Source organism: Lissotriton helveticus, chromosome 3_1, assembly GCF_964261635.1.
Source record: "Lissotriton helveticus chromosome 3_1, aLisHel1.1, whole genome shotgun sequence".
Classification (NCBI taxonomy): Eukaryota; Metazoa; Chordata; class Amphibia; order Caudata; family Salamandridae; genus Lissotriton; species Lissotriton helveticus.
Window position 1 is genome coordinate 744,169,346 of NC_136061.1, and position 21,822 is coordinate 744,191,167.

The 21,822-nt window shown below is 46.1% G+C and overlaps 1 protein-coding gene across 4 annotated transcripts in view; it reads right to left on the reverse strand.

Annotated features, from left to right (window-relative positions):
• USP47 (ubiquitin specific peptidase 47) overlaps nt 1-21,822 on the reverse strand; it is a 1,403,284-nt gene that overhangs the window by 1,189,453 nt on the left and 192,009 nt on the right. For all 4 annotated transcript variants that reach the window (XM_078680933.1, XM_078680934.1, XM_078680932.1 and 1 more), the window contains one exon: nt 19,671-19,767. In XM_078680933.1, coding sequence (XP_078537059.1) covers nt 19,671-19,767 — 97 coding nt within the window. The remainder of the gene's footprint in view (nt 1-19,670; nt 19,768-21,822) is intronic.

Here is a 21,822-nt window from a genome sequence, read left to right on the forward strand (position 1 = left end):
GTTTTTACTAATTATCTACAAATGTTGAACGAGGAAATACAGCAAGAAGCTACAATTGCAGCAGAGATTACTAGAGACAGTTCTCAAGACAGTCAAAGTTCTGCTTCGTTAGGAACAAATTCTGTCATGTTATGGATTATAGAATAAACACTTTTTTCAAAAATGCCCACTTCTGAGCCAACCTGGTCCAAGGTGGGGGTGAAAACAGAGGTCGAACGAAACCCTGAAACGTTATTAGGTATGTTGTCTTGACCCGAAAAGAACTTTCTAAGTCTAATCTTCCGAAAAAAGGCTTGGATATCTATATTCAATTTAAATGCATTAAAGAAAGTACTGGGAACAAATGATAATGCTCGGGACAGTAGATTGATAGTGGGTTCATCAAGGGACTTTTCCGACAAATTGAAAATGGGAATGAGATCAGAGTTGGTAGATATCTTCATTCCCTCCAGTACTGGTTTCTCCTGGTCTCCAGGAATCAAGGGCGATTCTCCGTATGTTGGTAACGTGCCGTCTTGAGGCCCGAACCTGACTCTGGTTGTGCCCCGGCGGTTCCCTAAAAACGGTTATACCGTTGTGGGCCATCAAACTGGGCATGTCTGTTGGAGAAACCATCCGAGGAGCTAGATCCTCCTTCATTATCCGACTCGGAGGTATCCGAGAACGTTAAAATTCTTTTATTGGACCAGTGTTGCTGGTCACCTTGTTGAGAAGGATCTCTAGAAGAATAGTATTGAGCATTCAAATCCGGTTATACTCTCACCTCTGATAAGTACCGGATATCTTTTCTCAATTTATCAATTTTTTTCTTTATGAGGTAGTCACTGAAAGAGTCAAGCTCAAGATTGACTTCCTCTAACTTTCTCTTGGCATCCTCCACAGGATTATTTTTCGAAAGTGTCTCTTCCATTTCAGGAATTTCTTTAAGCAAACTGGGAACCACCTCTCTAGCAGTTTCAATGATAAGCATCATGAGGTCCCTAGAGCACCTGTTTGCAATAAGGGACGACTTCTCAAGAAATTTGTGAATCTCTACGAATAGGCCCGGGATGTTCCTAATTGAAAGGCCATTCGGAATAACCTCCGCTTTGAGATACTCAATCATAAATTCTGCATGTGATTCAGTTCTCCTAGCCTTTTTTTTAAAGATTGAGAAGCTTCAGCTATTCATCATTAGAACCTTTATTCAAAGAGAAAAGGCGATCAGAAGAGGCAGTTTGTCCCAATAGTCGAGTGAAGTCATCATCAGTGAATCCAAAGGTCTTAATGCTTTCCATAGTGGGATAAACGAACCAAAGAAAAAACTCAAATATAAAGGAAAAAGAACAATCAAGAATAAGAACAAAGAAAACATAAATATAGAGAAATACCAAAACACATCAAACAAGAAGATAACAAAAAATCACAGTGCCACACAATACTGTCTTGCTCAAGAGACCAAAGGACAAACAACCCTCACGGTAACGTGCCGGGAAATCATGACATGTAAACACAAGAGGGACCCTGAGAAGACTCGTTCTGGGGGAACATCCAACTAGGGAGAGAACTAAGAACATAACAGGATGTTCCCAAATATAGCGATACAAAAGGGGATGATGGACGGAGCGTTTGAGCAAATCAAACACTCACCCCCAGTCAACTGATCTGGTTTTAATCCATCACCATTCTTTAGCCCACTCAGCCACCCCATTTCAGACATGGCTATATGCAAATCAGTCTGACCCTGTGCCTCATGGGAACAGTCCAGCCCGAACTGCCAAGTCCATCATCCCCTTTTGTATCGCTTTGTTCGCCCTAAGTGTGGCAGGGTATGCTCAGACGTGAGTCCGATTCAAGATAGCCTGGCTGATGAGGATTATGAATCCGAAACCGGTCCCAGGATGCTTGTTTCCGGTCCAGGGAAGACATGGCTTGGCAGTTCGGGCTGGACTGTTCCCATAAGGCACAGGGTCAGACTGATTTGCATATAGCCATCTCTGAACTGGGGTGGCTGAGTGAACTATAGAATGGTGATGGATTAAACCCAGATCAGTTGACTGGGGGTGAGTGTTTGATTTGTTGAAACGCTCCGTCCATCATCCCCTTTTGTATCGCTTTGTTCGCCCTAAGTGTGGCAGGGTATGCTCAGACGTGAGTCCCTTGTTCACTTGGCCACTGGATTCAAGATAGCCTGGCTGATGAGGATTATGAATCCAAAACCGGTCCCAGGATGCTTGTTTCCGGTCCAGGGAAGACATGGCTTGGCAGTTCGGGCTGGACTGTTCCCATAAGGCACAGGGTCAGACTGATTTGCATATAGCCATATCTGAACTGGGGTGGCTGAGTGAACTAAAGAATGGTGATGGATTAAACCCAGATCAGTTGACTGGGGGTGAGTGTTTGATTTGTTGAAACGCTCCGTCCCATCATCCCCTTTTGTATCGCTTTGTCCCCAAATATAAGCAAAAATAGGGCAGTAGCTCCAAAGATAATTAGAAATCACCCCCAGATCAGTTAAAATACCATTTATTTATCATCATTTGTTTTTTGTTTTTAAATGAAAGTAGAAAATTTCATTTTTTTACAAAAATTATAACATTCACAATATAAACACATTCATATATAAACTACATAAATACTCATGAAACATAGACACAGCCCACAAAATACTATGCATAAATGAAAAACACACTATATACACAACAACCTAATAGCAGATTGAACATACAAAAAAGACAATGATATACGATTACAAAAACAAGAAACATCTGACAATATATAACAATAAGCAATAGAACACCAATATGTACAAATCAAAGTATAAAATGAATACAAACAACAAAGAAAAGCGCAGACGCGCGTTTCGGAGAATACCACTGCTTATAAATTCCTTCATCATAGCGCAATTTTCATGCATTTTTTTCAGTAGTGGCCAATACATAGCCATCAATCAGAATGATGTGGAATATAGTGTGGGGGCAGGGCTGAAAGAACTGTCTGTGGGGAAAAGGTAAGGTAAATGAACAGGATTAAAAACAAAGACTGAAGTAGGTCAAACATTGAGCAAGACATTCAATATCAAGCAAGGTTGAAATGAAAGGTTTCCGCCGCAGTCCCAAGCTGGCGGAAGAGAGAATCTTCTTTCCAAGATGATCCAGCTTCCTGAATTCCCTTTCTGGTGGAGCGGTAGGGAATGCGCTTTTGGAAGTAGAGGCTGGGACCACCGAGCTCTAAGGAGTGGGGTGTTGGGAAAGGAAAGTCGGGTCACCCAGAGCCGAGCAGTGGCACTGGGTAATCATCCTATCCACGGGAGCCCCCGTGTTGGGCCTGGACCAGGTGCCCAACAGGACGTCAGTAAGGGCCTTGTTGAACGGAAGCAGAGGCTCCAAAGAGCTTGCCGCCGGCTGAAGCACCTCGTTTAGGAGGTTAGTCCTGACTGCCACTGTAGGGAGTTCGAGGTTGAGAGCCTCGCCTGTCCTACGCAACACCACTGCGCAAGAAGCTCCCTCCTACATAGCCACGGTAGGAGGAGACACCATGCCACGGTCAGAGGTGTCCAGACCACTGGCATCCCCTAGTTCCTCTCTCCAGTCCTGCGCAGATTCCATCTGATCAGTTAAAGGGTCTTCTGAACCCTCCCAGTCCTCCTTCTCAGGGTGTCAATCTGGCTGAAAAGGGACCCCAGGAGTTAACAGGGGCACAAAAACCCCTCTCAGCGCCAGATTCGGCGTCGGGCAATGCCAGTCCAGCTCCGGGTGCACGTCAGGATGGAAGCAGGGGTCGACAACGGCCGGGGGCGGACCGGCGTCTAATGCGGTAATGGTGCCGGAGGAAGCAGCGTCGGTGGAGGTGTAATCAGGTCAAACGGCGCCGATCCGGATCCAGGCCTGAATCCAAAGGGGGGCCTGTGGCGCCAGGGCTGGGGCCGGAGCCAACCGGCTTTGCGGGGCCCAAAGGCACGAGGCGGGTCCGGGCCGCCCAAAGATAGCATGCATCGCCTCTTAGAACGTACGAAGCTGGGCGGGAGTCGCTCCAGGTCCCAGGTAGGGAGGAAGACATGGAGTCGACTCATCGGGCTCCGCACGCGGAGCCACGGGAGGGGCACAACCCACATCCCTCGTCAGGTCGGCCAACCAGCGAGGAGAAGTCGAAGAGCAATGAGGCTTCTTCGACTTCTTATGCTTCGACTTACCCAACCAAGAGTGCGAAGAGTTCGATGACTTGGACGAATGGTGGTGGCTCCACGACCAGTCCCTCGACCTCCCTCGCGACCGGGACCTCGAACGGCGCGGAGCAGACTGCCGGCGCTCAAGCAGCTTTCGGGACCCCTCCCACAAAGCCTTCGGCGTCATCGACCGCAGTCGGAGCGCGACTTGGGGTCATGGTTGCGCCCTAGGCAAAAGAGGCACACGCGGTGCGGATCCGTCCTAGACATTAGTCAGTTACAGGAACCACATGCTTTGAAACCGGGCATCCCTCATGCATCAGGAGTCAATCTACAAAAAAAAAAAAGTCGACAAAAGTCGAGAAAAAACTCAGTCAGAAAGTGACTGGAGGTACCACTCTTCCCGGATCTGCCCTGGCTGCCACGGAAAAATAAAGAACTAACATCAGCGCACGAGGGCGGCGTCTAAGTAGCTGCTGCGACGTCATCCCAGCGACAACGCCAACGACAAATGAGGAGCCGACCGACGCCACCTTCCGACGCACAGAAGTACTGCTGACGAAAAACTTTCCAGATCCAGTCTGAAGCCTGGGGGTAATTCTAATGTAAGGAATCTATAACTAACGAGTTTCTTTCAGATGTGCCTATACCATAGGAAAGTTTAGATGGACCGCTGCACCTCTCTTGGCTCAAGACATCCCGATAAACCACCTTCTTGTAATCCACTTTCTGTGTGTTCAGCACACCATTCTTGCCATTTAGCGCTTGTTATTTCAGCGTACACCGCTAACACATAGCACATTCATGAGCCTTGCTGACAGATCCCCAGGAAGGGAGAGAGGCAGGCCCTGGAGTTATACAGCTCCAGTTGTACTGACAGAAGCGGTGTGGGCTGCATTTCACACAGATGATAGAGTTTTAACTCTGGTGCGTGGATTGAGGTTCATGCATTGTCCAGGGTGTGGCAGGGGAGGGAGCAGTACCTCATAAGTGTTCCAGTGCTGCGGCTGCAACCACACCCGATTGAGTTTCAGTAAGGACTCGGAGGAGTTTTGTCTGCAGGTCAGATTTGATTCGCCTTTGGCAGGTGGTGGGGGGCTTTTCCCTCATTTTGAGTTTTAATCCCAGAGAGGAGGCCTGCACGTCACACTTTTTTTATGCGCTGGATCAAGATTGTGTGGTCTGGGCAAATTACTTAATATTCCCTTGGCTACAAAAATGAATGTGTTGTTCTGTAATGTAACTGCTGTTCACATTAAGCGACAATATATTCAGGTAGAGTTCACGCTATATAAAACTGCAAAAAACAAAAGCCTGTAAATAGTAATAGTTGATTGCCTTTTACTGGCCAGGAGGGGCACATGGTATTAGGAAACTGAAGACCCAATATGAGCTACAATAGGGTAAAGCCTAAATGATGGGTCTGGTGCCTTTTTTAGTCACTTTCCGTGTGTACTTGCCCTGCACTGCACACATTTCCAGTCCAGTCTAGATGGTGCTTAAATCAAAGTATCTCTCCCTCACTAAAATCTTCTGTGAGCTGTCCTATTATCCGTGGTAACGCATTTGTGAAGCAGCTTTCTGACATAACTAAAAAAGCACCTTTTCCACAACTGTTCCTTAAATATGAAAAATCACAAATAAATCACAGCTGAATAAAACACAAGTTTTTCAATGTGAAGTACATTAAATCACATGCAGAATTTATAAAGAATGCATGTTTACATATTTGTTTTTCAGACTTGGTTGTATACAGCGCTATTAAAACCCATTGCTCAGAGCACAGCGTTTTGCACAGAAAATAGGTACATTAATCGAAATTAGGCATAGGTGAAGTAAGTAACAAAGTAATCAGATTACTGAAAGGTACAGTAGGGATCAGATTTACAACATGCAGACCGACTGGGAGTGGCAACGAGGACAGGTGGCCCTCGGCGTTCATCTTTCTAGAGCCGATAATATGGTTATAATGGTTTTACTAGTTTTGATACGGCCTGAATCTTTTTTTAGGTTTTATGTGTGTAGTGTGTTTCTTTTAGTGCGTTTATTCCTCTTACTGTCCCTCATGGTGACCCTTCATAGTCATAGAACTTTAGTAATTACTACTGAACATGGATGGGTATACATTGGTTTATCCACTTTTGAATGATGGAAGGCAAAGCTGTTCCCACAGATATCCAGATTTGGTATCCGCAGTTTGCAATCAGAGCCATAAGTCTATCTTAAATTGAAAACGGGATGCTCATTAGTTCTTTTTTTTTTAAAGGGCAATAGAAATACATTAGATCTGCAAGTTAAGCGACCACTGCAGAGAAGTTTTTGTACAGTGCACATCCTGAACTCACATATTTGAAGGAATATTTGTATATGATAATAAAGAAAAATCAGAGTTGGTGAAATAAAATATTTGCGTAGGTTGACACAATTTTGGTCACAAGCGTAATCCGGGATTAACTCAAGGTTTTCACATTGTTCACAGCAGTCACTAGATGGGTATCTCTTTCTACCATTTTACGTAAAAGAGTAATGCTCTTTCTTCAATTCTTGGCCCAGGAGGTCAGAGTGTGGGGGCAAGCAAATGCCACATGAGTCAGGATGAGAAAAGGACAGGGAGAGAGACAACAGCATGACCCAGAAGGTGTAAAATATAGGAAGACAGACAATATTGGAGAAAGGCACAGGAAATAGAAACATGGAGAGGTTGTGAGAACATAATGTACATTTTAATTTTGCAACGACCATTCTTCTTGTGAGATTAGCAGTTAATGTGGCATGGTGATGTTTCAGTTTTACCAACCAGTTGCAGTGCAGAGGCAACCGTGTGTGCTGGTAAGATAATTAAAAACCTTATTTGTTGCAATGTACATTTGCACACTACAGCAGCAAGTTCAACATATTAATACGAGAAAATTTCTCATGTGTTTACATATTTCAGGCCCCGTATTCAATTTGCTTCATAAACCTTATTGCTTTCTCATTACATTCATTATTCAAATTTGCTTTAGAATGAACCATTTTCCAATCTTACTTTCAAAATTTCCACGGGGAAAACACCCTCGAACCATCCTTATGTCAGTCTGACTGACTAGCTTGTAACTTAAAACTCAGCAATATCTTTTACGCTATACCACTTTCAAATATCACCAGCCGCCACTGCTGTAAAGGCTGAATGTCACAGAAAGAACACCAGACAATAAAATGCCCCCAACTTCCAGCAAAAAAGTTTTGGTGGAAGGACACCTGGTTGCCAGAATTACTTGAACCACTTCAGGATGCAATCTGGAAGCCATCAACTGTAGATGTTCAATATCAACGTATGGGGCTGCAGGTAGTGCAACTAGGGGTGCAGGACCTGTCATTGCTATTGAGACAGGAGGTCCTACGAAGGGGCAGCCAAAGTGGGGGGCAGATGCTCATTGCCAGAAGTTCCGGGTGTCACACTATACTCACCCAGTCTGAAGCCACTAGAACAGTTGTGCCAGATCCTTCTTGATCATTTTCAGCACTCTGGTGAGGAGAAGCAGGAGTAGAAAGGAATATAGGCGTCCCAAACACCAGTCGAGCTTAAAGGCGTCCCTGAGGGCAAAAGTTCAGGGAACTTCAGCATGCAAAAGCTTGGACACTGCGTTCTGTGCAGGTGCGAATAGATCAAGCATCAGTTCTCTCCACTGCTGGCCCTGTACCACCTCAGAGTAAAACTACCATTTGTGATCCACTAGGCAATGGCATCCTCCCTGGTATTTAAAGATCCTGCCATGTGTTGGGCAATCAGGAAGAAGCCCTGCGTATTCTGTCACTTCCAGAGACATAGTGCCTCCTGGTACAGGACCCACAACACCAAGCCCCCTGTTTGTTGCTGTACCATAAGGCGGTCATGTTCTTTGAGAGAACCTGCACCCATTCCCCTTTCATGGGATAGGAGGAATGCCTTCAATGCCAAGCGAATTACTTGCAAATCGAGCAGGATGATGTAGAGGTGACTTTCTGCCAGAGACCAGAGTCCCCTGATCTCCACCACTCCCAGATTACCTCCCCAACACAGCAACGACGCATTCCGTCACAACCATTAACTCGCGGTGGGGTATGGTGAGGGGTCTGCCACCATTCCAATTGCAGTCAAGCATCCATAAGTGCAAGTCTTTTGCAGTCTCCTCTAACACACATGGAATCTGACAGCTTCCCGTGGCGCGGAGCCCACTTGAACGTCAGTTCCCACTCCAGAGCCCACAAGTACCACGTGGTGCAAGAGGCCAAAAAGCCTCAGTGCTTCTCTCACAGACGCCCAGTTAAGGGCTGAAAAATTGGCATCATAGCCCACATGTCCTGGACTCGATCAAGCAGAGGAACAGCACAGAAAAGCACCATATCCTGGAAAGATTCATGATGAAAGGAAGCCATTGTGAAGGAGTCGGTGTGACTTTGGCATGTTAACGGAAAAACTCAACGTTAACAAGTCGTCGGAGGTGGTTTTAGACTGCTTGAAACGAGCGCGACTTCAGAAACCAGTTGTCGAATTGGAAAAAGACTTATTCCAAACCTCCCAAGATGAGTTGCAACCACCACCATCACTTTTGTGAACACCCGAGGTGTACCGTTAAGGCCAAAAGGGAGCCCAGGGAACTGAAAGTGCTTGTGGCCTACCTGAAACCGCAGGATAAATCTGAGACGGCAGGACGGGGATGAGAAAATAGGCACCCTACAAATCCAATGCCATCACCCAGTCTCCCATATCTGGGGCAGACAGAACTTAGGACAGAGTGTGCATCTTAAACTATCCTTCCAGAGAAATTGTTCAGAAGTCTAACATAGGAGTTGGGGTGAAGGCCTCTGTCCTTCTTTGGCACCATTAAATAACGTGAGTAACAGCTAGTCCCGATCTCTGATGTCAGCACCCTCTCTATGGCTCTCTTGGCCAAGAGAGCCTGAATTTCTCCAGAGTATGGTCAAGTAGTCCTGAGGAAGGTAGCATGTATGGGAGGGTGGCATTTCTGGGGGGGGGTGAATTCTGCGTTTCAGAATTTGGAGCACCCATTGTTTGGATGTGATGCCTATCCACCAAACCTCATTCGGGTGATCCTGAGCTGCAGAGGATTACCCATTGTGGTTTTACCGCAGCAGCAAGAGGGGGGTGTATTGGTGAATCATTGTCCCAGAGGCCTGGACTCTGTTGGGCTGATTCCATGCCTCTACCTCAAAAGGACTGAGAGGCCTGTTGCTACAGGGATGCATTTTAGAGCGGTCTCTGCTGGTATCTCTCTGGAAACCTCACAATGGGCAAAGTTGCTGGGGAACTACTGAACAGGTAGAGCTAGGAGGAGCTTGCCTTCGTTCCAAAGAGCCTAGCCCTAGAATCAAAGGGAATGTATATTAACGTTTTCTTTTCATCACTGAAGCCGGTGGAGGGAATTCAAATGTACAGATCTGAACATACAGAACACGTTACAGAGCCTTGCCATCTTGTATAAAAGTTTGTAGGGTTGGCTGAATGTACTCAGGAATAGCTGGCAAGATGTATTGATGTACTTAAAGAGAAGGTAGCTGGTGCTGACTGACCAAAGAGAATGGCTAGTAAAGGAAAACATGTGTATGGCTAAATATTTCTGAGTTTGGATTCTCTATCTGATGGGATGGTCCGAAACGAATTAGGATTAAATCTGTTTGTGGATACCGCCACTACCAGGTTTTCAGGAGTGGATATTTCAAGAGGGAATCCAGGACCCCAGCAGCAGGCGTATGAAGTTTTGCTACCTGCATGTTGACTGGGGACTAATATCCTGGTTCTGCTCTGATGCAGTACATTAGAAAGTACATCAGAAGAGGGTAGAAGAGGTTCTGGATTCATCTCTCCACATGTTTAGACTTCTGTATTGGGAAAGGGAAGATCTAAAATGCCTCTCTCCTGATTTAAGTAGCAAAGGAGGCAGACACCTCTGTTGCCACTGCAGGATCTGGGGAGGAAAGGCTAATGTCCAGAGCGGTATCCTGGAAATCATGGAAAGGATCGTCATAATTGTAATGGTCATCATTTGGGACCGTCATCCTCACACTGCTGGGGTCTGAAAGAGTAAAGGTGGGCTGTTTGAGACCTTGGAGGGAGTTACAGAGGAGTCTCATAGTCAGACCAAACTATCCGCTTAGCTTCAGACGACGGGGATCACGTTGAGGCTCGGACTGGTGGCGTCTGTTGCGATGCCGAAGGCTGCATCGGACGCTGCGACAGGACCAGAGTTGGTGGAGCAGAACTCTAGGATGGGGCTCACCTTGAGGCGTGATTGAAAGGCACAGTCAGTGATGAATTTGCCAGTGGTAATTTAACTGGAGCAACTAAAAATCCTTAGGGTCTGAAGTTGCTCCAGAGGGATTAAGATGGGTACCAAAGATCTGGTAAACAGAAGTGGGGGAGACGGAATATTGATCCATTCATTTTCCAAAGGATATAGTATAATCAAGGGAGAAAGGATCACTTGTCCTGATCAACCTTAGGTCTGCAGGATGGTGGGGGGGAATGATCTCAGCACTCGCCCTGATAGAAATTGATTAGAATTCACTACCATCAGTGTCACGAGAGTTCACAATGAATATGAATGCATGATACTATGTAAATATACACTGTCCCTCTGCAAGCATGCTATAGGACGGTGCCTGAGTATGGAAAGGATGAGAGAGTTGACACTCAAATGAACGCAAACGGTCTATAAAGTATTGCCATTTTGTAGTTGTTTATTGGTAAATTTTACAGCGGTATCCTGCTGTGGGTGTGTGTCCCCCCTCCCCCACCCCGTGTGTGTGTGTTACAATTATGTGTTTACTCATTACAGGTACCATAAGACCTCCAAGACATAGGAACAGGTCAATAACCTTTTTCCTTCTCACTTCTGAACACTGTATTATATTTTTTTGCACGTTAATTCACGGTCCTGATGAATGCCCGTAAGTCCTAGAACAAAGGCAATTGAGGCAGAAACATGTCGACCAATCTTTTAACCCCCTTAATACTCAAAGTGCAACTGTAACTCATAAACCAGTAAAACCGGATGCACTACTATTGAGTTTACTAGACCCAAAACCAGATCTATTAAATTTTTGTCTCCCTGGCTTTTTGGTCTTTTTGTCTCTGGCTCACTACTGCACCAACCTTGGGTAATTACCTCCTGGTGGAGGCTGCATAACCGAAATAGACCTAATGATTATGCACACACGTGAAATATAAGCGGAGAATCAAGATATACCGCTTAAAAGACACCACCATACCCATCACGTGCCCGAGGGTCTTAATATTGGGACAGAAAATCCCCCCCACCATTGTGCAGACCTAAGGTTGATCAGGACAAGTGATCCTTTCTCCCTTGATTATACTACCAAAGATCTGGTACAGGGCAGTCTCAGCTCATTAACTGTTGTGGCACCGCGGACAGCTCAGGAAAATAGGAGTGCGTCGTGAGCAGGGTCAGAATCGTTTTTTAAGCTGAGGAATGACTCCACGCCTTAAGGTACCCTAGGCATCACACAACTCCCGACAATGGGATGAAGGAGAGCCGTGCTTTGGTTTATTATGTTTTTGGGGTTTCTTAGACTTAACTGACTTTGGGACTTGGACGATGATCGATTGCGAAATCTGGAGTACATCCATACCCTCAAGTGCAACCTGGTGTTAAACTTCCTTGAAACTCCACAATAGAAAGTTTGGCTTCATCTTCACACAGCAAAACATGCCGGAAACATCAGAGATCTATATCATAGGTGTCCGTCACTGACATCTGGCAATGAGAGTACCTGCATAGTTCAAAATTTGTGCTTTTAGGAGAGGACATCCCAATAATCAAAAATGTTTAGAACGCTTGACGAAGATAGAGAGTCCTACACATTGTATGCTTTTCTAGGTGAACATTAATATGTTCAGGATAACTTTAGGGAAGAAAAGCATGTATAATAGTTGTAGGGGACCTACCAAGTGGGGATTCAGGCATCTTCGCTCTGTCCTGGATTCCAAAGAAGAGTCTGAACAATGTAGGACTCTCTCTTCATCGAGCCTTCCAAACATTTTTGATCCCCATCACCTGCCTTCTGGGGGCACCCAGTTTAAGGTGCAGCCTAGACTGCCCCCTCATTTCTTCATCGGTAAGAGGCAGAATAAGATCTCTTTTTACTTCGTCCTTTTCCACCCTCTGGAGAGCCTTATTTGGAGTTCTCTCTGGTTTTAATTGCTCTATTAATCTTTTGTTGCCTTGAGGAAGGTGTCACTGTTATCATGGTGTTTCACCAAAACGCATGTCGCCGAATTGTGTGCTAACTAAAAGGAACCGGTGGCACATTGTTTGCCGACTAAAAAGAATCTGTGATTTCTATTCGATTGTGTATGTATATCATGAAATGTCTCTTTTATGGTTATGTTTATGACAATGTGTTGTTATGTTATGACAATTTGTGACTTTGGGTATTGTCACACTACAATTCCGAAAATTGAAACCACATGGCATTGGTGCACGTAATAGACAACAATAGGCCATGGGCAGAGCAATGCGCCCTCCTTTAGCCAATTGCGTGCGGTCTATCATTACAAGATGCACGCAAAGTCCAATAGTGTAGCACAAAAGGAAAAGCACACGCACAACCGTGTGCGATTCCTAGGTCGATTTTCAAACCCCCTACAAGAGGTCTCTCGCTGTGTGAGCAGTGCATGCGCACTGCAACGCTAGGCGCAAGACCTAAAAAGCACTGCAGTGCGAAGGGGTGATGTGGGGAACGGCAGGGGACATTACGAGCATCACAGTAGATAGCGGGCTAAAAAGCAGCATCATAAGTCAGAAAAAGCAGCGACCTCGGAGGGTTGGTCGGGCAGGCATGCACTGTTATGTGAGGAGTGAGGTGGTGTGGGGAAAGGCACAGGGAGATTAAGTGAGGTGCCAAGCTGAAAAAGAAGCGGCCACGAAGGTTTCATGGCAGGAACATGAGCACAAGCAGAGCAACCAAAGAAGGAGTGCTCTTTAAGTTTGGGAAATAACGTAAAGTGTATAAGCACACGTAACAGTGCCAGTCCTCATGGGAGGATATGAAAGCCCTACCACCACCAATCAAAAGCGGCCATTTACAAAGGACAGTAAGAGAAGCCAATTGAAAACATGGGTGGTGCTTAAAGCCCATATTCAAGGAACTACATGGCTCGCAGAGTAGCAAATGACCTGCCCAGGCTCGACCAAAAAATGGGGCCCCTCCGCCCGAAACATTGGTATTTGGCAGGCTCTCACAGGCCTGGTGGGGCCCTTGCTGCTCTGTTTGGGCCCAGTGCGGTGCAGATACTGGGGCCTGGGGCCTGGGTGAGACTCTTGGGTACCAGCTTTCTCGACTCTGGTTGCCGCGCCCCTCTCGGACTGCAGCTTCTGCCACTGCACATGCCCCAGGCGTGGCCTTCTCCATCATAGAGCATACTCTTGGTTAGATTTCCTACTTGCTGCAGGTGTTGGTTACGGACACTGGTGACTGCTGCAGGTCTTGCTGGAGCAGTATTGGGCCGTGCGGACCCGAAACAGTGCAAGCTGCAGTTTGAGCGCACTGGGAGGCCAAGAGTGAGTGAAGGCCCACTACGAGATGGATGGGGCAGTGGGGGAGCTACCTGGAGCTCACACTGTCTGCTACCATGGAGGCCCTGATGTCCGAGATCCAGGTGTGGTTTACAACCATGGATTCACGATACAAAGCCCTATCACGCAGATTGGATAGAGTGGCTGATCCTCTCGACCATCAACAGGCCCAGATCGAGAGGGCTGAGGAGCGCATTTCAGCGTTGAAGGAAGGGGCGGCAACCTTGACGAAGCACCTGGAGAAGCTTGAGCATCAGCTCAAGACCATATCTCTGCAGAACGAGTATCTCGATTGCTGGTCACACCACAACAATCTTCGCATAACTGGGATTGCAGAACTCACAGCCACTGGGAAAATGCACCTGTTCATTGAAAACCTGCTGGTGGAGCTGTTCGGGCTTGAAGCCTTTTCTACCGCCGTCCTTGTGGAGCGTGCACATCGATCGCTGTGGCCTAGGTCCCCCATCCACCTCCCCCGGGGGCGATGACGCAGCCCATCATTGGGCGTGTACTCAACTTCAGTGAAAGAGATACTGCTCTTCGGACGGCGTGCAAACGTGGGCTGGCCAATACCAGGGCACATTGATCTCTTTCAATCTAGATTTCACCTTGATGGTGCAGGAGGCTCGATGCAAGTTTGCCGCTGTGAAGGCCTCGCTCGGGGTAATGAGACTTCGGTATGGCATGCTCTACCTGGCGCGTCTAGCGTGTATGTCCAGGGAAAATCACATATGTGCGAGACCCCTGCGGAGGCCCAGGAGTTCTGCAAGAAGCAGGTCAGGGAGCCTTGAACAACCCTACGGGCTCGCCAGCACTGTCCTCCCCTGACTTACAGGCCACAAACGGCTTGGATTTCTTACCGGCATACTAGCCGCACAGTGGCTACACAGGTCACTCTTTGGGAGGCCTTCAAGGCATACATCCACAGAATGGCGATCGCTAAACACGGCGGTATACTAAGTGACATATGGCTATTCTTTGGAGCGCGTGGCCTCAGCGGGGTCAGTGAATGAAGGGCTGTAACCCCGAACTGAGGCAATGAAGAACTTTTGGGATCTTGCGGAACGCGAGTTGCACTTCCTGGGGAAGTATGCACGAGCCCTTCGGCATGTCAAAGGTGAATGCCCGGGAAACTGCTTTGCTCACAACAGGGAAGCAACTACATATCAAAACTCTTTCTCGTGGATGTCACGCGGTCCACAGATGGTGGGAGATCTTGGAGGAGCTACTGCCCTTTCATACTACGCTTTATGCCTCTATACACGATGAGTAGGGTGGCGGCCTGCCAGACTGCCCGAGGTCGGATGTAGAAAAACAAGGACCCCCTGAATAGTAAATATATTTCAATTCCTAGGACAGGGAAAAACAGTTTGAAAAAATCAATCCTAGGCAATTTCAATCAGTTTGTGATATATAACACAATAAAACAGGGAAAAGCAAGCAACGTGAAATCAAATAGACAGTGTATAAAATGTCCTTTTAATTATATTAACAATTACATAAGATTAAAAATTGTGTTAAACACACAATACAAATTCATAACAGTTAGAATCAAATGTATATAAAAATAAAAATAAAAGGGAAAGAAGTGGCAGTCTTATATTTTTAATCAATTATATCAATATAATTGATTAAAAATATAAGAAAGGAAAGTTTATACACTGTCTATTTGATTTCACGTTGTTTGCTTTTCCCTGTTTTATTGTGTTATATATTACAAACTGATTGAAATTGCCTAGGATTGATTTTTTCAAACAGACTGTCTGAGGTCACCATAGTCTGGCTGTCCTCCCCGCGGCAGCAGTTCCTCAGCGAGCCGATCTCAATAGAGGAGATTGTAGCCACAATTGACTCCATGGATGGGTCGAAGGCCCCTGGATCTGATGGGCTTACGGGCGCATCCTGTGAGACTTACAAACATTTGCTTGTTCCACATCTTCTGGAAATGTATGCAGAGTTCCTGGAAAAGGCCGAGCTCCCCCCACACTATGCGAGGCGAAAGTGGTTCTGCTATTAAAAGCTAGCAAGGACCCACAATATTGCTAGTCTTACAGACCATTGTCATTACTAAACTTCGATACTAAAATCCTAGCGAAAGTGCTGGCGGGCAGATTGCTGCTTCTCCTTGAAACCATCATCTCCCCACTCCAATCGGGGTTCCTTCCCAACCGCTCTACTTCAATAAACTTGTGCACGTTTATATGTTATGCTGTTATGTTCTGTAAATATTACTTTCTATAGCGCACGACTCACCCGGGGACATCTCGGCGCTGCGGCGGATCCTAACAGGAAAGGCGCACCAGGTAGATTCAGAATAACCAGGCTTTTAGTAGTTTTCTAAATTTACAGTATGTGGGTATCTCTTGCAGGGTTTGAGGAAGTTTGTTCCAGTATCCTGGGGCAAGATAGGAGAAGGCCTTTCCCCTAGTGCGTATTTGACGGGTACAGGGAACACACAGTAGGGCTTGGTTGCTGGATTTAAGAGCGCGGCTAGGGATGTAAGCCGTTAACTTATTTTGGATATAAAGCGGATCTTTGCCTTTTAAGGCATTGTATGTGAGGCAACACATTTTGACACAGGAATGCTTCTTCACTGTGTCTCTGTGGTCAACAGAATTTCTCCTGAAGTGCCAGCAGCTGTGGCCCTGCTGGACGCGGAGAAGGCGTTTGCCTCCCTTGTGTGGCCTTTTCTATGGGCAAAGCTGCGGAAACTGTCTCCCACGTGGCTTTACATCTCGGATTCAGCTTTTCTACTTCTCAAAAAGCGGCAATTCCCTCAGGAGTGACGTCCCTTCGATGCACTCTAGAATCAAATGTTCATCTCATTCATTCAATAAAGTTCTTCAAAAATGTGTCAAATGCTTATTTTTTGTTTTATTTTCATATTCATTTGGTACTTGTTATAACTACATAACGTTTTTCAAGGCATTCATGGTAATTGTGCCCAATGCATTTCGGGCAAGTGCCCTTCGTCAGGGGACTTCATTAATTCTGTGAAATCATACAAAAGGTAACATAAGTTCAGTTGGCTAGCATTCCACTTTAGATCAAATTACATTTCCACACTTCATTCAGCTTTTCTACTCCCATCCAACAGCCTGTATCCGTACCAATGGCTCGGTAACTGCTCCATTCATAATAAGCAGGCGCAGGAGACAAGGGTGCCTACTCTCCCCGCTCCTTTTCAGTGTGGCGATGGACCCGCTAGTCCGGCACCTTCAGGACAAGCACATTTGGCACAGGTTACAGTTTGACATCGGCCTGCTGCTACGGTTGCTCTACGCTAATAACATCCTGCTTTTCCTTTGACACCCTGCCTCGAACCCAAGCCCAGTGTTATGGGAGATTCCGAAATTTGGGCAATTTTCGGGGCTCAAGATCAACTGGAATAAGTCAAAACTATTTCCATTGACTGAGGCTGCCCAGCAATTCTACAATGACTTTCCACTGCATTGGGGTGCTGACAAAGTTAAATATTTGGGTATCCATGTCCACCGCGATAAGGAGCAAATTCTCGGCCTTAACTATGGCTCCACTGCGGACAAATTAACTCCGCAAATCAAACGATGGATCAACCTGCCGGTGTCAATAGCAGGACGTATCACGATAGTTAAAATGATTTCTTTATCTGTTTCTTAACATAACCATCCCTCTTTCCAACGCTTTCTTTGCCACTTTGAGAGGGCTGCTGTTGAGACTAGTTTGGGCCGGTCGTGGGCCACATGTTGGCTGGCATGCGCTGACCCTCCCTTACGCACAGTGGGCTTTGGCATACTCCATTTTCACCTTTACTTCTTAGTAGCCCAGTGCCATTGGTACCACAGCAAGATTGAGAGGGATCTTTCGGGGTCTTAACCACTCAATGTTATTCTTCCCATTGGCCTACCTCTGGACCCTAGAGATCTTCAGCCCCTCTCCACCACCGGTTGGGCGTGGCACAGATTGCAGCGGTTCTTGGTAGTGGATCACCTGTATTTGCCACGCTCCAGTTCGCGAGCAATCATTGGCTCCCCCCGATGATTGATCCCACTGTCAGCTGCATGCTTAGTAGATTAATGTTACATACTACTGGAGATTTGTTCCCTTGATAGCTAAGCTATCATACAGTCAGAGGACATCTGTTTTACTGCAATCACACCATTGGACAGATTTGTTATGCATTGTGAGCAGAGTGCCCTGAGGGCCCACGTTCCACCTATCTCATTACTCCTGACCACCTTACTGCCCTGATCAAGGACCGACACAGATGAACACCTGGTTTCCAAACTGTATTGTACTTGCCTAAAACTATTGCCCACCGTGGATGGTTGATTGTGGGTGGCTTGGATGGAGGACCTAGGGTGCCCCATATCAGTTGACATCTGGAATTACTACTGTGGGCAAACCAAGCTAGTCTCCTCTAACCATAGACACAAACTGCTACATTTAAAATTTTTACGGCACACATACATGACACCTAGCCTCAAGGGCAATATTGACCCCACCTGTCCATCGACCTGTCCCAAATGCCATGCCACACATGCAGATTTCCTTCATATGGTCTTGCTGTGCCCTCATGTCGGCAGTAACTGGACTGACATATTTGCACATATCTCCTGGAAGGTAAATTCAACACTGCCATCAGATCCTCTGCTAGTGCTATTGGGCTGTGCATGGGACGTCCTAAAGGAAAGCTGATGGTTTGTCGCTATTGCTCTCTTTCTCGCAAAGCGTGAAGTTGCCATGTTGCCGGGGAAACACACCATATCAAACTATAGCACAATGGCCTAACAACCTTATCTTATGTGACACAACCAGTGAACTATAGCCCAGATGCAACCATTAACGTACCGTCCCAGAGATGTCTGGCAGCCCCTCCGAACGTACCTACTATGAATCTACCACGACTGACAGCAACTGATATCATGGGCTATGGGTTTTGCATACAGATTGATGTCAATGGTGCAACTGTTATGCAATCACACTCTGGTCGTAACTGCCTTCAGATGCTTCATCAGAGCTACAGACAAGTTCAGCCTACAGGCTTCCTCCCACAGCAAGTATTCCCAGTTAGGATTTACTTGCTGTAAGTTTTTATTACATTGTATAGATGTACAACCATCTTTGTCGTTTCCCAGTCATAATTGCAATATGTACATACTGTCCGTATATGTGGTATGCATACTGTATCTAAAATGATATAGCTTCCCAAAAAAATAAAAGAAATACGCAGAAATACGCTTGACCAAAAGGAAGATGAAGTCGACCAACACGAACGTAGATAGACAAGACATTGCTTCTTCAATTGCATATTTTCTGACTAGAGAGATGGGGTAATTAATAGTGAGATCATTACCATTGAGATAAGAATGTATGCAATTTAACGTCTTTTACTAGAGTCGCCCACCACCCCAGTCAACTCTAGCTGGTAATGGGTACTGTTCATTGATGCTGCAGATAACCACTGTGTGTTTGAAGACTCCCTTCCCAAGACTCCCACTGCAATAGCCACATATAAGGACTGTGTATGTATTATAGAGACGGTAACTGCGTATGGCTCCACTGCGGACAAATTAACTCCGCAAATCAAACGATGGATCAACCTGCCGGTGTCAATAGCAGGACGTATCACGATAGTTAAAATGATTTCTTTATCCGTTTCTTAACATAACCATCCCTCTTTCCAACGCTTTCTTTGCCACTTTGAGAGGGCTGCTGTTGAGACTAGTTTGGGCCGGTCGTGGGCCACATGTTGGCTGGCATGCGCTGACCCTCCCTTACGCACAGTGGGCTTTGGCATACTCCATTTTCACATTAAACATGTTTTTCAAAAGTAAATAGAGGCAATACCATTATTATGAGCCTTGGGGCAGAAAGTTACCATGTGATACATTTCTTCTTACTGTATTGAAACATTTCAAAATACAGTGAAAAATGTAGTATCTATCAAAAACATTTGAAATACTTACTTATATAGTGCATTACGAAATTCCGGAGTCATGAACAGGGTTTGCAAAAGACTGTTCAAATAGCAGGTCATGGCTTGATTTACTAACCCCACATAACCTAAAAAAAAAAAAAAAGGATATATTTTAAAACGGACATGAACAGTAAACATTTTTCCCGCAAGCAGCTTGGTGTTGGCAAATTAGGATACACTACCTGTATGGTACTTCACTAGTCCTGGGAGGGATAGCAGCTAGGATGCTTTAACAGAGCAACTCTGAACTGCATCACCAGAAGAGTCTTGCAAAATAAACGAAATAGTTCAATTGTTTTTTTTACAGAGAAGCCACTTCTATTCATAAAATGGTATGCATTCCCGATTTTGGAAGGGGAGAAACAGAGGCATAAAGAGACAGCAAATGCCCACATCACCCAGATCTGGCAGGGAAAATCTCAAATACATGCCAGTTTTTCTCCCTTTAACAACAACTTATGCAGAAATTCTCCTAAGCCATAGTGGGCTTTTATTAACTGCCACCACCTGGTCAGATCCCTGGGTATGCGGGATTGGGTGCAGAGGGCGCCCTGGTGTCTCCAGACACAATGGCCAGAAGGAATGGAGAGGTTCCAGTTGGGAGCAGAGAGTGGTGGTAAAGAGGCAGCAGGCCTTTGGCACATTACTAAGGCAGCGAAAATGAGTCCTAAAGGGGTGGGGGTATCGCAGGCACAAGGAATTCATGGCACATACAGGATTGAAGTAGGGCGAGCTCTTCAATGCTTAGGCAGAAGTCCGGTCATGGGGTGTTGCACACCAGTCATACCATCTTTTTTACACGTCTCGGGAAGTCAGCAGGTGGCAAACTAGGAAAAAGTAGGCAGTCAACCATCGGAGGGGCGTGATGTGCAACAAAAGGTGGCAGTTAAACACAATGCAAGGTCGGGTGATTTGGCGGACTGTGTGGAGTTGGATTGTGAGGAGGACAGTCTCGAAGGAGGCGAGATTGTGGACAGTGATGTGCCGGGTGCTGCAGAACAGAGGTGGTGGCAGCACAGTTTGGGGCAGTCCGAAGGGGGAGGGGGTGGGGGTCTGCTAATCAGTGTCTGAGTAGCATTTTTCACTGGCTCGGCGGCAGGCTTCGGAATGGGAAACAACCTTAACACCAGGTAAGAATGTAGGAGCTTCAGGGTCAGCCCCCGTGATGGTATCAACCAGAGTGGATGAGTGGTGTGGGGAGATGGATAAAAGACTGCAGAAAGGCACATATGTGAAGGACACAAGGGTAGGCAGGGAGGAACGAGGGCGAGGTAAAAGGAACTGAGGGATGAAGAATAAAGCAGTGGTTACAGAGGATGGGGGGACAAGTACCTGAAGGGGGATGCCAGCATAGGGACAGGCGGTGACAAGGTCAAAGATAAAGAAATGGAGGACGAAGGGACCAAGGGGGAGAAGGGGAAGGTAGACGAAGCGGAGGGTAAGGAGAGCAAAGAACTGAAAATAAAGAAACTCCTGCACATGGGAGTGACTAAGCCTTTGGGAGCACACCTGATGTTGTCCAAAGACAAGACTGGGAAAGGGGAGTATGTTTAAGCACCGGCATAGAATCCTGAGGGCCAAGAAGAGTCCAAGGAGGAGGAATATGAACTGGGAAAACGCATAAGAGTGCCTATGACGATAGAGAACTGGACGGAAGCTTTTCTAATTTACGCTAGTGCGTACTGTGAGAAATATCCTGAGCGGAGCGTGGCCCTGTTTAAATACACAGATGTTATACACAACGCTCAAATATCATTTGGTGGTAATGCTTGGGCACAGTACGAAGATGAATTCCGAGTATGCATGTAAGTGGGGAGAAATAAACAAAGACCTCTGGAAGCATGGGGTATGGCAAAATTTGGTAAGATATTATTCATGGCCAGCAGCCTGCTGATAGTCTACCGGCCCTTTCAGGCCCGCCCCACCAGGGGAGGTGTGGGCACCACAACACAAAAACAAGCATTTGAAATGCAATAGGTCTCGCAGCATTAGAGTTAGTGCATTTAGAATTGTTTATGTGTGTTTTTTTGTAAATCTTTTGCATTTTTTTTTTTTTGCCAATGTTAAACAATTACAAATCAAAAAAGCAATAAACAATTGTAAAAGCTGTAACTAAAAATCCTGTGAGACCTATTGCACTG